The sequence below is a fragment of the Taurulus bubalis genome, assembly GCF_910589615.1.
Source record: "Taurulus bubalis genome assembly, chromosome: 7".
Classification (NCBI taxonomy): Eukaryota; Metazoa; Chordata; class Actinopteri; order Perciformes; family Cottidae; genus Taurulus; species Taurulus bubalis.
In genome coordinates this window covers 11,284,631-11,301,820 of record NC_136595.1, presented here as the reverse complement: position 1 = coordinate 11,301,820, position 17,190 = coordinate 11,284,631, and the positions used below count along the sequence as shown (strand labels likewise).

Genomic DNA, 17,190 nt, shown 5'->3' with positions numbered 1-17,190 from the left:
TGGAAAGTTACAATACATTTCCTCACAACTATACTACTAACTCTTACTCTAAAATCTGGAGCTTCAAGGCTTCCCCTCAACAAAAGATTTACTCTGACCTCAAATATATCCACTTGGACACCTAACCCCGACCATCTTTGTGGAGCACCTCTGGATCTGATCCCACCTGGGGCTCTGTTCCAAACTGATGCGTGAGACAGGGCACAGCGTTATTTAGCCAATTTTAACATATAAACTTTAAAGAAGTGAAGACCAGAAAAACAACTGCTCTCCCTCTCAAGGTTTTAAAATGGAAATTGGTCTGCACAAAGAAACACACTTAGTTATAAATATGCAGAGCATGTCCAGCAGTGATAAGACAAACTCCTTCTGGACTAGCACCTACAAAAATAGTAGTGTGATGATGACTGTCCGCTTAGCGCTCATGTCGTGCCCTGGTATGAACATCTTGACCTTTTATTGTTTCCCAGGAAAGACCTGATCAGCAGAAAGTGATTTCCTGCAGCACTGTAAACAGAGATGAAACGTGAGAGTGTGCAGCTCCAGAAGACCTTCTGTGTGTTGCAATACTCACACAACCAGACTATTCAGTACGGCATACACATATTCAGTATGTCCAAACACATAGTGAGCCAAATGCAGTATGCCAAAGATACCAGGTCGTCTCACTGCATCCGGTCGCATTTTGCAGCATGCAAGCCAGCGTGGTTTTCTGGCTATTCTGACCCACAATCCTCTGCACAGCGGATATCCGAGCAAAAGGGTCGAAGGCACAACGTTATGCAGAAGTATTGTGTCCCAATTGAATGCATACTGCATGCAATACATGCTTTGTGGAGCTGCAATAAAAGTGAAAAGATGAAGTGTGTTATTCAGAATGTAGTGAGTGTCTCACCTCTAACCTGATATTAATGTTACGCTCCTGCCAAAAAATGTGTTGAAGACACAAACGTAACAAGAACTAATCTAACTTAAAAACCTATTGTACATTCATTGCCTGTTCATATTTTAAACATTTATGTATCCAGGAAAGGTCAACTGGGCTCCTTTCCAATACGATTCTGCTTCTCTTTATATAATCATCATCACAATCAACCTTGAGTGCTCCTTAGTTCAATCACATTTGTCTATTTTTGGCCACAGCTCTCTCGTTTTCTCCTCTTACATTTTACCAGCAGCTCAGGGACTCAAACCAACAACCTCATGGGCTCAATCTGCTTTCTATAAACTCGGAGTCAAGGATGTAGTCAAGGCAAAATCCATTAAAACTCAGATCACCCTGCTTATTATTTGACGAAAATAGTTTATTCACCTCGTTAGACTGGCATCCTGATGAGGTAAATTCTTGAGTATTGATTATGTGGAGCTGTCTGATGTAATATGTATGGGTATGAATTCATTAGATGTAAGATATTGTGCCAAGATCACAGTTTCCCACAGCCTTCCTGGAGCTAAGTGCTGCTTCAGAGCAACTGCAGAACCTTGCTCTGCTGCGAGGCATTTTTGCACTTAATCATTAGTGAATCCATTTAATTCGAAACTTGTTTTTTGGTTTTGCCCGCAGACGTTTAACAACTTACGCAGGTCGCCATGGAGACCACATCAAGACAACATTGCGTGGCCATTCATTTCCTTTTCCCATCAAAAGCATCTGGCTCTCACTTTCTTCTCCCTGTCACACCCTCCTGCTCCGTCTCCCTTTTATTCGTTGCATTCCTTGTGGCAGCCCTGACATACCTGAGCCCGTCTCAACAAGCGAGGCGGCAATCAGCACGTGTGCCAAGCAGGTGAACAGGTACCTGCACCGCAACGCAGGCCGACAGGAAGCCGGGCAGCTGCGGTGCAAGGAGCTGAATCAAAACCCCTTGTTCTGCTTTCTGCTTCTTGTGTGGGAGAAACATCTACGATCTAGAAGCCATTAACTTGGGCAGAAATAAGCTGAAACACAAATCAAACCGCCATCGAACCAAACTCTCAAATATGTCAAATATTCTAGTTTTGGTAACACCCAGATTCGATAAAAGATACAGCAATTGATTACAACGCTTGACAGCAGCTGTCTTTGTGCCTCTGTCTGACACATGGTGGCATGCTGCTGACAGATGATTGGTATTTTCCCTGCAGCAAATTGAATTTTTAATATTCATGGGAAGATGTTTATCTTTGCAGCATGACATGGCAAGCTGACTTCACAGATCTTGGTCCAGCAATCACCACGGACTGGAACTTGTTTGCAAAAACATCACACATTTGGTGTGGCTGAGTTCAAGAGAATAGTTTTAGAGCCCAATTCAAATGAAAGTCCTGATTAAGTTACTGTAATTATCATCAGTGACATCTGTATTTTTAATCCACTATTAATTTGTTATCTGTTAATAGGAGGGGTTTGTTAGATGATAAGATCTAAATCACTCTCATGTCTTTGCATTTCATACAGAGTCAGAGGAGGCAATTACCTTATTTAGCACAAAGCTTTATAGCTCGGCTCCCACTAAAACCACACATTATCACTTTGATATTACTGTTTTGTGTGGATTAAACACATTAGCTATACCTTGTTAATTAGTGCTCCTCAGAGATAACGCGAGGAGAAAGAAAGGATGCGAATAACCACATTTACCAAAATGTTGAACTGGTTCTTTACAATCATGATGATCTCGTTTAATTACTGCCACAAAACATTAAAACCAAATGGCAACACAACTGCTGTAAACCTTAGGCATATTGCAGGTAATCTGAGCAATAATACACATCATGCTACAGTGGTCTAGTTTAGCCGGTTGATTATTGAATCATAAACTACTATACATCCATTATAATCTATACAGGGTAAGATTAATACGACTAGCAAAGAGGCCCATTTCCATCACTGAATGGGAGCTTAAGAGAATGCACACACACACACACACACACACACACACACACACACACACACACACACACACACACACGTGGCCTTGATTAGGTGGATCAGGGTCACCAGACACACAATTAAAAAGATCAGGTCGCTGTATTTCATAACAAACGCACACCAGTTTTTTAAATTATATGTATAAGCGTGTATCCATGAACACACACACACACACGCACACACACACACACACACACACACACACACACACACACACACACACACACACACACACACACACACACACACACACAGAAAGGTAGGGAGACGTTTAATGTTACAGACATAATACCCTGAGGCTGTAGGTTACGCTAAAAGGAATGTATGCACAAGATAGTCTCTTATCTTTCTAAAACACACACACACACACACACACACACACAAAAAAAACATACAAACATCACAAGTTTTTGTATGTCTCTAAAGCCATTATAGTCCCATTAACACATCGGTTGTTGCTGCTTCAGAAAGTGTGGACCGCTGCAACTAAAACAAAACAAAAACCCTAATGTATTCCCCGATGTTTTGAATGAAGACAAAACCTTGAAAACAGCCAGACTTCGCAATTACAACTTTAATCATAATAAAGTATTTAAATGGCTGAACTTTGCTGAACTCGTTGTTTTTGTTTGCACAGTAATGAAAGACTATTTCTGTCCCATGAAAAATATAAGATCAATTCGGTTTCACTTGAGAAACTCAAGCGATGTTTCCAATATCTGGGATTGTCGAGCAGGTTAAATGAGACGTGTAAATCCAATTACACCCTCAGCCACAAAAGTGCTCCATCACACATAACCTGCACCAACACGGCAAATCGATCTTTCTCAGAGGTCGGACAGTACACACTGCTGAATCAGCACACTGTAAAGCATAACTGAAGTCTCTCCAATCACTAGTTTCCAGATGTTAGACCGTTGCTCAACCTGTTTCAGCTGCTGACAAAGAAATTAAATTAGAGTTTGACGAACAGCTCTCCTGTTGGGTGGAGCATCACTGTTGTCCATTTAAAAGAATGAAACACATACCCTCAATGATAATTCCGGTTTATTACAACATCAGTCACACTTTTCATCATTTCTATCGGAGTTACTAACATTGTGATTACCTGGTTTATTACAGTGAGCTGGAAACGTGGCAATATCGCTAAAATAATTCAGTTTGCCAATAAGTCAGCAAGAAATACAAGCACTCAGATTTTCCAACATATTTGAAGCAAATCTCTACATTAACCAGGCGGTAACTTTTAGTTTCACCTTAAAATAAAATGGGTTTGATCTTCTGGCAAAATAGTTTGGCAGTTTCTTGCCCTTTTGGACTCTGTTACTGCGTCTCAGTAATTACGTATATCTGCATATTATTTATCAGTCTAATAATAGTTGCTGAGACGTTTCACTAAAAATGGGGAGAAATCAGGGGATCACCAACGTTAGTAGCATCCATTCTCTGAGAAACATGTCTGGACAAAAGTTCATGGTATTCCAGAGATATTTCAGTCCAAACCAATGTTTTAGTGTGAAACACATTGTTGGTTATAATAATTATTGAAGTAATTCATGTTAAATGTCATTCAATGTCCCATATTATGGAGCATGACTAGACAGCCAACACAACAAGACACCTTTGCACTTTCTTTTATGTTTCTCACTCCGAGTTTGATCCACTCATTTTATTTCCTTTCATGTCTTCCACCTACATGACTTCCATCCCTCTTATTCTTTGTTCCTCCCTCTCTCCTGCTGAGATGAAAGTTTGTCATGGGAAGTGACCCCGCACTGTGTTACCGCAGTAACAGTCCGTCTCGTGGTAACTGATCTGACCTTTGACGCTTGAGGCTGCGCTGGACAGACAAAGACACACAGTCCAGTGCACACATACATGATACACGCAGAGCAAACACATCACACGTTATACTGTGATCACATTACATGTAAAATGTAAAATCATTGTTAGAGGACATAACTACAACAGACACACACACACACACACACACACACACAGACTCACACGCCCTGAGTCTGCCCCAGCGATGCCATGACACACCACATCAAAGCGGCTTATTGCTGAGCAGTAAAAGTGGTGCACTGGTTTGAATTTATTCCCTTCAGTCAGACGTTTATTCACTGCTTCCCTTTCTTAATGAGCGTCTTTCAATAACCCTGTCACTTACTGCGGCAAATTACTGCGACCTAAATGAGGGGCTGATGGTGCCTCGGTGTGCATGTGTGTGTGTTTCCGTGTCACACTCTCTTAAGGGCACCTGGATGTGATTTAACGTTCCACATGGCCTTCCAAAGTACACTTTTACCTTTTTACTATCCAGCGAAAGGCGAGGGGAGGGGGATGTAATGATGAAAGGGGAGAGAGATGGAGGGATGAGAATGCAATAAAATGGAAATGAATGGAGAGGGAGAGGCAGGAGAGAGGAGTGAAAGATCATCAGTGGAGACTGAAGAGAAAGCAGAGACAGAGAAAAAGGGGAAATGAAGTAAGTTATAAAGCTGTAATCTACTTTAAAGTGTCTAATAAATCTCAAGCTCAAATCTTTTCTCTGTGGTTTTTTTTTTGGCTTATTTATTCACAGTTTCTCACAAATGACTGTGTAATTGATAGACACTTTATTGAACACGATTCTCCATCATCACAAAAAAATGACTGACAGTGCAGCTTGTGACAGTTCATCACGATGTTCCCTCAGCAAGCAGAGCTATTCGAAGCGCTGGTCGACACGCAGATCAATGAGGCCTCTTGTTGTGCGGTTTATATCAATATTTGCATGTTTACGGCAAAGAATACTGACAAAGTCTCTTGTCGATGCAAATCGTACTTCAAGTCAAGGTGAACTGATTAGTCAATATGGTGATGATTAATTCATCTTATTCAAATTCTCCAATATGAGTGTTTATTTTGTTTTCTTTGTTTTATGTGATCATGAAATTAATACTTTGAAATCCCACGTCCATCTCATGGCGTGTCTGTAAGAAAAGATACCTTCAGCACCTAAACGCATCCTGTATTGACACATATGGAAGACTGCTGCTCTGCTCACATGCTGCACAGGCTACGCAGTTGTGTGTTGGTATTCTTTTAATATATTTAAAAAACTAAGGGATTAATTGAATGATCTGGAACGTTATCGTCAGATTAATTGATACTGAAAAGGATCGTTAGTTGCAGCCTTCTTTCAACAACTCTAAGAGTCTGCAGCCGTGCTAGCAGCTCTGTGAGGCCGCACTCGGGTGAAGCTATATGCTAACATCAGGATCCTAACTTTCTCACAAGATGATGCTATTTTGAATCAAATGAGTCTGAATCAAAGTGGTGGACGCTAGTACATTTTAAGTGCCACCACTTGCTTTGCTCATTCTTTATATAACGCATTAACCACGGTCAATATATATGAAATACTGTGTTTATTGTTCTCAATATAGGCGTGTTTAATGAGAAAAAACAAACATGCAACACGGAGCAATGAAAAATGTAATTGCTGACTTATAAAATGAAATAAAAAAGGGAATGAAAGGGTGAACGGCGGAGTAAAGAGGCAGAGCGTGGAGGAGAGGGAGGTGTAGGCTACCAGTGTTTTGGGTGAACCTTTCCTTATTTTATACAATTACTGAACTAAAAATACCTCACCGCGCCACAGTCCAGCCCTGTCTGCTGCCCAGCAAGTGTGCACGTGTGTGTATCTGTGTGTGCATGTGCATGCGTGTGTGTGTGTGTGTGTGTTTGGGTATTCCCATGGCACCAACTTCACCGTATAATACCATAATTCTATGTTATTTCTGGGAGTAGTTAAAAGCTCTTAAACTAACTACTACTTTGACTTCCCTTCACTCCGTCTGTAAAAAAAAAGTGCCAACTGATGTGTGCCATGCTGCGGAGAGTCGGTGTCTGACGGTGCACGTTTGTGCGAGTATGTGGATAAGTCAAGGATCAGCTATCTTTGACTGTTGGGATTAGTCCTTGTTTACAGTTGACCGTAACAAGAGATTGTGCTGGCCTGTCATGAATCAAAAAGAGATTTATATGAAATAATGAGTGTTTCTGCAAAAATAAACACGCTGAAGGGTCAAACAGACAGAAACAAATATGCAATTACTCAGGGAGAGTGTGTTATTCCTTCTCTGGCAAGGTCAGTGCATTAACTGGCATGCTGTGAACTGAAAAACTGTTAACACATAGATTATCAGGCCGGGATTAGCAGGAGATTAGACATTAGGCTCTAATCCAAACGCACAGTGCTGCTGCTGGTGGTGGTGGGAACGGTGAGGCAGCAAATAGAGAGAGTATGTGAATGTGTGTGAAGTGAGATGAGGGGTAATGGGGCCACATCAGAGGCAGATTCTCCATCCCTGCTCTTTCTCAGCAGGGAGCATACAAATCTCTGTGGTCGGGGGGAACATTAGGTCACAGCCCCGAGGTCAGCCGTTTCCAGGTCAAGACTTCAATGTCAGAACAGTGGAGAAACTGAATGCATGTGGCACTCGCCGCCTGATTAGAGCTGCTGGGAGGACAGACACGGGATTTTGGAGGGAGCTGGACAGAAATGTGATCTGACGTTTGACTAAAGAAATGACAGCGTTCTGCACATTTGAAACTCTGTTGTAGCCTTTGATGTAATACACACAAACACCATCTGTGTCTCTCCTGCAGTTGTTAAAGTGGTTATCATTTAAAACAAGAACTGTCTGACTATTTGCAGTTAGAGCTGTTATTAAAATGGCTACTTTGCCAGTTGTTTACTGCGATGAGATTGCATCATTCATTGGTAAAGCTGGCATTGGACGTCAATCATGAGGTGTAGAGTTGTCCAATATGGATGTGATGTGTAGGGACTGGATCTTTAAATGTGCTGCAATACAACCAACAAACCAGTTTAGTACTTTCTGAGTTATGATGTTGGTATGCTAATACGCAACAAGCATCCTGTTTTCATTAGAGGTTAGGGTGTTGCATCCCCAATGTGCTTTATAGAGTAGTCGTAATTCATCACAAAACATGGGGGTTTGTCAAAGCCAGGGAAGGTTCAAGATGTGCAGAAGATAATCAGTGTCTGTTTTACTGCTGCCTAGCGTGACTATACATGACAACATCTCACAAGATGGAAAAGAAAAGTTAGGAAAGTGCAAAACAGCTATTTAAATTTCATAAGGAGCGCTTCTTCTTTCGCTTGGAAGTCTATTCACAGAAATGTATTATTATGTCTCCCATGGTGCCTTTGGGCAAGGCTTTTTAAGAACTGTGTTGGATTTACTGCACAGAATGTGAAACATTTTGAAAAACTCAGGGACACCCGGGTGCATCATCAGGATATAATGTACAATGCGTCTTTAAAATGTTATGAGCCGAGGAGCCATTTTTTATGCAGTTCACCACCTCTATCGAATAAACTTCTCCGTCACTCCCGATGGCAATCTATCTAATAAAACAGAAATGCCGTGAAAATAACAATAAAGAATAACATGAAATAGCCTCTGAGCCAACACTCAGGAGGTTAAAATAATTAAAAAAATGGAAAGAAAAGTATGTGGGGAAGTATACAGAGCACAGTAAAGCTCATAGAAACAAAAACACAGCAGATGCATGACATTTGGATTTTCATAAAAACATGTCTAATTATCTATCTGATACACACATGAGAACACGAAAAACACACTGCGATGGCTCCTTTCTTGAGATGCGACATTTAGTGTCACGTTCTCTATTCATTTAGCTGATCAGGTGAAAGCTTCAGCATGATATGATCCTTTATTGATCTGGCTTTTTAGATACACTCATCGACATTAAAATCAATCATCTTGTCACTAACTTGAAATGCATCATGATCACTGCCCTCTGTTGCTATTGGAAACTGGTGAGGTTAGCTCGTAGAGCTGTGACAGATACACCGGCCACAGACACCCAATCACACTCGACGAGATTGGCCTCTGATAACACTGGCCAGCGATCGGTGATCCTATCAGTGCTATCTGTGCATGCATGTGACAAAAACATCCTCTATTCTACCAAAGCACTGAGTTGTTTTATATTTCCTTCTACAGAGACCGCTCAAGCTATAAAACGGATAAAAATCCCTGCTGGGGTTTGAGGAAAATACTTACAAGCTCTGTGATTAGCGGTAATAATGTAATGACTCCCCTGGTGGCTGTACAGTACAGCCAACCAGCATTCTACATGCTGAGTCTAATTGGACCGATACACATTCTTGGCTGCAGATTGAATGCAAATTCCCATGTGAAGACATTAGGTTTTATGGTCCTTTTCATGGTTTTACTTGACAAATTAGATTTTTCTTTATTGATTTGCTGCCCTTTTCAATTGGTTCACTTTCAACGGTCTTTACTTTGTGTTGTAGCAGCAGCAGCAGCTTGATATTTACATGAACAACTTCAATGCACTGATGTTTGACTCATGTATACAACAATGAATGTTATTAAGTTATCAACATTATTTGCATTCTTCACAAATGATCAGCAAACTAACCGACTCTAATGATCTGGAAGATTTATAAAACCTCACTTCACTAAATGATATGACATACTGTATAACTAACACATGGTGGCCAGTGCATTAGGTACACCAAAGTAAAGCTAACACAGCAGTCCTGCAATAAATCTGTAAGGTCATGATTGTTGGTTTTCATTTAAACAGTGGTGTTTCTAGCAGACGTCTATATCGCGTTGCACTCTATTACTTATGAAACTAAGTTAATTATTCTTATTTATCAGATGTAGATAATGACCAGAATATATACACACTATATTTGTTTACATTATTATAATATATATTTGTATTTTAATTGACCAACTAATTGTTTAAATATCGAATGAGCATGCTATTTGATTGCATTAACGTAACTGAAGAATCAGCTCAGAAACAACCAGTATAACCAGTTCTGCACCAGTTCACTTCATTATGTAAATGCATGTTACACCAATAAATCTTCTTCGCACACACACACACACATACACACACACACACACACACACGCACACACGCACGCACACACACACACACACACACACACACACACACACACACACACACACACACACACAGTGTATCGGGCCCTATGGCGCATATGTATGAAGCCTTGACTCATAAAGCAACCAAGCAACCACCGAGTCAACCACATCAGACAAACTGTGCATCTTTTCATTTGGAAAACAGATGGACGTTCGACTCCCCGGGAGGGGGAGAAAGATGAGAAAAGGAGGACTGGGAGAAGGAGGAGGAGGAGGAGGAGGAGGAGGAGGAGGAAGAGGAGGAGGAGGAGGAGGAAGTAAAAATAGCGGCTGATAAGAAGGAGGAAGTAAACATTCAAAGTGAGGAGAGAGAACAAGGAGGTGTGAACCAGAGCGGGGAGAGGGAAGTGGAGGTTATCGAGAGACGATGCTGGTTTGTACCTCATTGATTTGAGGTGCAAAGATTGATGTTAAGGCATCGAACGGTTTGTGCTTTTGCTCCTTTGTGCTTTTTCCTCCTCTGCCTACCACTCCTTTAATATGGGATCATCATGGAGACGCAGCAGGGCTGTATGACTCTTACTCTTGCGTTCATCACTTTGACTTGATTATATGTTGGCAATGGAGGAATTTAATCTATTTAGCCTTTCCCCACCATCATCCTGGATAATAGCTATATGGAAGCACACGCACCAGGATCAGTATCAAACTATCAAACCAGTTGTAGCAACATCCATCCCATGTCAATGACGAAGAGATGACAGGACAGAGCCTCCACACCCTTCTTCTTTCTGATCTCCTCTGCTCACATCCCCTCCTCCTCCTCCTCCTCCTCCTCCTCCTCTTCCTCCTCCTCCTCACCTTACGATTTGTCTGTCTCTCTCATGTTGCTGCATCAGACATCATGAAAGATTCACAGGTCTGCTTTTAACAGACCTAGCCCCCCTTCCTCCTCCACTCTCTCACAAACACAAGGCAACCCTCCTCTCATAGATCTGAGCCTGTCTTGGAAAGCAATGCTGAGCTGGAAACAGGAATAAGACAGAGAACAAGGGACAGGGACGAGTGCAAAAGTTATAAAGAGAGAGAGAGTGTATGTGTGTGTGTGTGTGTGTGTGTGTGTGTGTGTGTGTGTGTGTGTGTGTGTGTGTGTGTGTGTGTGTGTGTGTGGACTGGGTATCCGGCGTTCCACTTGGTGGCGTGTGCTGTGAGCGCCTGAGTGAGCATGTGATGTGTGACAGATGACGGACAGTATCAATTTCCTCTCTCTCACACACACACACACGTAAACACTCACACACACAAGGGACCGACAGACACAGTGGACAGATATGTGCCAGCATCACCGGATGCTAGAGCAGGTAAAATATTGTACGGCTTAAATCTCACACATGCATTTGTCCTGGGCTTTGTAGTGTTGCGGTATTCTCACATGTAAAATAAACTTAAAAACATACTGAGAGGAAATGCTCTTCAGGCAGGGAACGTTTGATTAAAACGCAAACCAGTCTGACCAGTATAGTTTCACCTTAAGGTTCCTAACATGTGAAACTGAGCAGGGACTTGAACTCACCACACTTCATTATAAAAAAGAATAAATGTTTCCATTTGCAAGATGCAGCTTTAGCAGCGGCGTTGTAAAATGCTGCACATCATTTATCTCTAAACATTCTTTATAAAATTGCCGCTATGGATAATTTTCATCATCAAATATTGTTTAAATTAATCAATGTGTTATTAAATCAATTCAAAGTTCCAAGAGCCCCAAACTGACATATTTGTATTGTTTTTCAGTGTACAGTGTATCTAAAGAAATGGCATTAAAATGTTGTAAATGTAAATGAATGGAGTTATTGACTGTTAACCAAACCAGTAATGCATCATAACTAGGTGATCTGCCCTAAACCACAGTGCAGTATGTAAAACACACATTCTTTCTATGTTCTTTCGAACAAGCAACCACGTGACAAATGCTCAATATGTATAGGCTACACAACCCACACATATAACACACATAACGTCTCAGTGTGTCTGTGTGTCATACGATCACATGGGTGTGTGCTGCTCTGCATGGACAATGTATGTGTGAATGAAAGTAAGTGTCTTTCCTGGAGAAGGTGTTGGCTTTCACTGACTTTTAAACACACATACATACATTCAAACCCATGCACACACACACGCACACAGACACATACACACACCATAGGAGGAGCTAGTCATTAACTATTGACCAGGTACAATGAGAGTGAGCTAACAACGCTCGCGGGCACAAAGACAGACGGGCCGACAGCAGGAAAGACGACTTCCATTCACATGGTGTTAAGCCTATGGGACAAAGGGGTTGAGAAGAATAGAGGCTTTTTCTTAAAGGTCTGTGCAGGAATTAGGAGCATCTGCTTGTCAAATTACACACTGTTTACTTTGGCATTATGCTATATATCATATCCACTTACAGATATAGATCTTACAACCTGTTTACAACTGCAATAACATGCATTTTATATTCAGACTGTCTTCTGTACACATGGTATTATATTGTGTTTCATACTTCTTTCCCGTGCAATTGGCTGCAAGTATTCTGAGATCATATACTTCCTTTTTAATCTGCAAGCACATTTCTACACCTACCATTTTGGTTTGGGAAAAACAAGAGATACAGATTGAGAATTTTGATTACTTTTCCCTAATTGCATGTTACTGATGTTTTACTAGTTGGTAGTAATAAAAGTAGTCTGAGTGAAGGTAACAGTTGTCAGAACTCACCTGCAAAAATAAAAATGAATGAAAAATGTGCTCACAATCACAACTTTCTGCCCACAATTGTGTCATGTATTACTAATTGTCAAAGCACTTTTGTTAGACATTGTATCTCTTATTCGTGGGGCGGTTTGAATGTCAAGAGGCACATGGTGAGAAAAGGGACCTCAACACTGTTTGACTACAGAGCGACACGTGTCTGTAGTGGAAAGTCAAAACTAGAGATGGACTGCTTGGTCGTCTCTAAACACTGTACTAAGAAGTTTGACCTGTTTGGTTTGGTTTTAAGGGTTTTGTGGAAAACACAAGTATATATTTCTCAAACTACGGTATTGAGGGAGGTGTTGTTCTGGTACTGAGATGCAGGTCATGGGATCAGAAGATTCCAAACAATTTCCATTTCTATCCAGGAGTACGGTAGTATCCTGTATATTCAGGATTTGTCTCCCGCTGGTCTCAGTAAGACGTAACCTTCCTGACCACTGTTGTGCTCTGCAGGTCACGCTCATCCTGAACTACTCTTGACTGGCAACGGCTGGATCTTGTCCCAAATCATTAATAACTTATTGCTCCTCCGAAGATGAGCCTGCATACAGGAATGGCTGTAAAATCTATATCTGTGTTTACAGTGCTGAGTGATCAAAATACATTTAGAAATCAAGCATGCCTGAATATTTTGTTTGTTTTGCTTTGTTTCACTGATTTGACACATAGTTTGCCTTCAGTGAAACATGTTTAAGTTGTATTCTATTAATATAACTTTAATCGGCTCACCCTTAGGAAAGCTGCACAATCAGACTAAACACTTCTGATTTACAAAATCACCCATTCGCACATTACAGTGAAGGAAATTAAATTATTCTTGTGATGATTTTTTAACTAAGTTACTGATTATGTTCACGACAGTCTCATATATATATATATATATATACATATATATATATATATATATATATATATATATATATATATTTAAAAAAAAGAGACATTCCATATCGGCTATCCTTACAATCTTCTTAAATTCATCCAGCAGTTCTCTGCCCGACGGTTTTAAGACCTTTAATACGTTCTGACAGGCAGCAGTGGCATCAAAGCTGAATGATTTGTTTAATTAGGTCAGTATGAAACTTTGGAGACATTGGGAAGAAAAACAAATAGCATAAGCTCAAAGAAAAAAACATAAGAGTTGTGCATGGAGACTTTTTACCACTGCATGTCAGCCAAAATAATTGTGGGTGAAGATGCTAAAACTGTAACAATGAAGTTGCATCATCCAAACGATCAATGTTGCTCCTCATGGCCGTGCAGGTGCAGAAAAGGCATCCAAATGAATAAATATGCATTTCAGGTTCAAACATGAGCCGGCTGCATCGAGTGGAGGAACCCTCACCCTGCGTGACACCAACACCCTCCAACGTGACACTGACACAGGAGTCCAGGGGAGTCGGTTTCTCCCTGAGCGGAAAAAGCTAAATTTACCAACCTTGGGTCTCTGGGATGATTGAAGAGGCCTGCTTCCTATCTGGTTGTAAGTTTGTCTTTAATGGGTTCTGGGAAGAAGAAACTCTTGCTCAAATAACTAGAGCAGATCAAGGTCCAAGTGACTGAAGCATTGTGTTTTGCATCTGTCAATAAAAGATGAGTTTTTAATGGAAAGGGAGGGAGAGAGTCGTGTCGGCTTTGACTGAGACCTTGAGTGACTCACTTGCAACCCACCTCACTGTCTGTCTCTTTTCTGTCTGTTTCTGTCTCCACTTTTCTTTTGCTCAATCCTGTCTTTTTTGTTGGTCTCTATTTCAAACACACACACACACATACACACACACACATGGACAACCAATATTAATAGCTCACCCCCACACACGACTATTTTCATTGACACAACATAAAATGACCTTCAGATCATACACGCTGAGCACATAGACACACCTCAGTCTCACCTCTCTTTCCTCTCCTCCTCGTCCTCCTCTTGTACATCTTTAGGTGAAGCAAAGGAGGAGACAGGGAGTCTGACGATTGCTTTAAAGGGGGAAACAACTCCATCCCACATTTCCCATCTGCACTTTCTTCAAAGCCGGGAAAATGTAATCAGTATGTGTGAAGAGTGGCGACCAGAGACACAGAGACTGTGATGTGATGTCTGGTTGACTGACTGAGGGTTGAGCTGATTGATTAATTGACTGGCTGGGTAATTGACTGATTGATTAAACACATGATTGCTTGAATGGTTGAATGGCTGTCTGACTGACTAGAGAGGGTGCCACGATGAAACCAAAGAATAGAATAACAACCCGAATCTTACTGTCTCCAACTTTGTGACAGCTGGTTATCCTGTGAGCCTGCTGAGCTGTGCCTTCTATTGAATGTTGCCCCAGGCTAGCCTAAATTATTACTTTATGCAAATGGTAAAAACAGGCCATTTCAGCATCTATTGACTCACACACACACACACACACACACACACACACACACACACACACACACACACACATATATATATATATATATATATATATATATATATATATATATATATATATATATATATATATATATGAACACATGCACACCCCACACCACACCTGCAGTCTGAGCAGAGCAGACAATGAAAAATGTCCCAGAACACATTAGTATGGTTCAACATGGAGTTGCAGCAAACACGGGCAAAACGCAAATCTATATCCTCCTCTATTGTTTATATGAAAAGCTGTTCACACCTGCAGTGCAAACATCAGCAAATAAGCATAAGTGCCCAGAGAAGACCATAATAGCTCCACAAGACACATTGCTCACACCCACCAATCTGCAACCCGGACCTCAGCAGACAATGAAAATGCCCCAGAAAGCCCTGAGATGTGCAGGAGAGCATCGACTGGGAAACACCTCAGTTAGGATGGGTGCATTGCTCAGGGAGGGGAATGGGAGGGGAAAGGGTGTATGAAGAGAATTTCACAATAAGAGCCATACAATGAGATATAGCCTAATATAATCAAACCTGCCTTTCGGGACGATAAAACATGGCAATGCAACTTAAAACTTGGCAACACAAGCTTTCACTATCAAGCATGTACACTGTTGCCTTATAGGTGATACAAAAGCCCTCAATTTCCGAGAAAACTCATTGTTGAGAACATCTAAACATCCTTTTTTATATTTGAGCCAAGCCAGCTATTTCCTGTTTTAATCGTAATTAATAAGTGGTGCGAAGTGCATGGCATTGAGTGCGTCTCTTTTCAGTAAATCTCCCCAAAACTCACCGGAGATCTCCGTCTGGGGAACCTCCACCAGAGTGAACCCTTTCCCGGTGTAGAGCTGCCGCAAGTCGGCGCAGCTCTTGTCCGCCCCGGACACCGGGCCCGGTGCCGCGGACCAACACAGCAAGACACAGAGAAGCACCGGGACACGCATCTTCGGAAGTGTAGTCCTTTTCTTCTTCTTCTTACAGTCAGTCAGAAAAGCCAGAAGATTTCTGGTCCGAGTGAATCCAGCAGAAGACCTCTGTCTTCAGCGTTGTGTTGCTTTTTTGTGTGTTTATATATATATTGTGTAAGAGTTTTAAGTCTGTCCGGAGAAGCCGTCCAAACTGCACAGAGCTCCGGTTAACTCACGCACGGACAACCTGGCGAGAGAAAAGAAAAAGGCACCCGTGGCGGGCAAGTGCTGGGTGTTTCTGCGGGAGAAGAGCTGCGACGCGCGGCTGTAGGTGTCAGGTACACCCCGCTCCTCCTCCTCCTCCTCCTCCTCCTCCTCCTCCTCCTCAGCGCTGCTGGCTGTGAGATGCAGAGATGTCAGAGACAAAAGAGAGTGAGTGTGTGTGTGTGTGTGTGTGTGTGTGTGTGTGTGTGTGTGTGTGTGTGTGTGTGTGTGTGTGTGTGTGAGAGAGAGAGAGAGAGAGAGAGAGAGAGAGAGAGTGCGTGCGTGCGTGCGTGTGTGTGCGTGTGAGAGAGCAGGTGTCACTTAGTCAAAGCGGTGCAGATCCACCACGCGTAGACTACCGGTTCATGATTATGGAAATCAGCCCGTTTAAAGGGAACAAAAGAGCATAAATCCGGTATAACAGGAGGAGAACTGCGCCATTTAAATCTCTCTTTCCAGTCTTTGGGACGATGGAATGAGTGTTTGAGAATGAGAAGGTGTGCGGTAGAAAGTGTCGATGCTCTCGCTCTTATTTCTCTTTCTTTGTGTGTGAATGTGAACGCGCAGACTGCAAGGACCAGGGCCTAAACAGCGCCACCTGCAGGTGCTGCTGTCAGGGGGGAAGCGTCGAAGAATGGTATTCCAGGGGTTCCCCATCAAAAAATGTATAATGTGTAGTCTCATTAATTTACAATTACAACGTACACACTGGTTTCATTATTCCTACACACAATCCTCAAAAATAAAGTCTTACCATTTTAATAAATCACAAATATAGAGAACGTTTTCCATTGTATGAAATCAAATAGGGATCCATGTTTTTAGTCCCAAATATCTAAAAAAATTGCAGGTAATGTTGCTTAAATGATAAAACCTTTATGATGATTTGCTTACATTACTGTTAAACAAAATACAGCA

General features: G+C 41.6%; 2 protein-coding genes across 2 annotated transcripts in view; both read right to left on the bottom strand.

Annotated features, from left to right (window-relative positions):
- Positions 1 to 16,044, bottom strand: part of gpc1a (glypican 1a) — a gene marked incomplete at its 5' end in the record, with an annotated part of 32,543 nt that extends 16,499 nt beyond the window's left edge. The window contains one exon of the mRNA XM_079221036.1: positions 15,894 to 16,044. Coding sequence (XP_079077162.1) covers positions 15,894 to 16,044 — 151 coding nt within the window. The remainder of the gene's footprint in view (positions 1 to 15,893) is intronic.
- A 147-nt stretch (positions 16,045 to 16,191) lies between these two features.
- LOC306739529 (glypican-5-like) overlaps positions 16,192 to 17,190 on the bottom strand; it is a gene marked incomplete at both ends in the record, with an annotated part of 53,442 nt that continues 52,443 nt past the window's right edge. The window contains one exon of the mRNA XM_079221550.1: positions 16,192 to 16,406. Coding sequence (XP_079077676.1) covers positions 16,192 to 16,406 — 215 coding nt within the window. The remainder of the gene's footprint in view (positions 16,407 to 17,190) is intronic.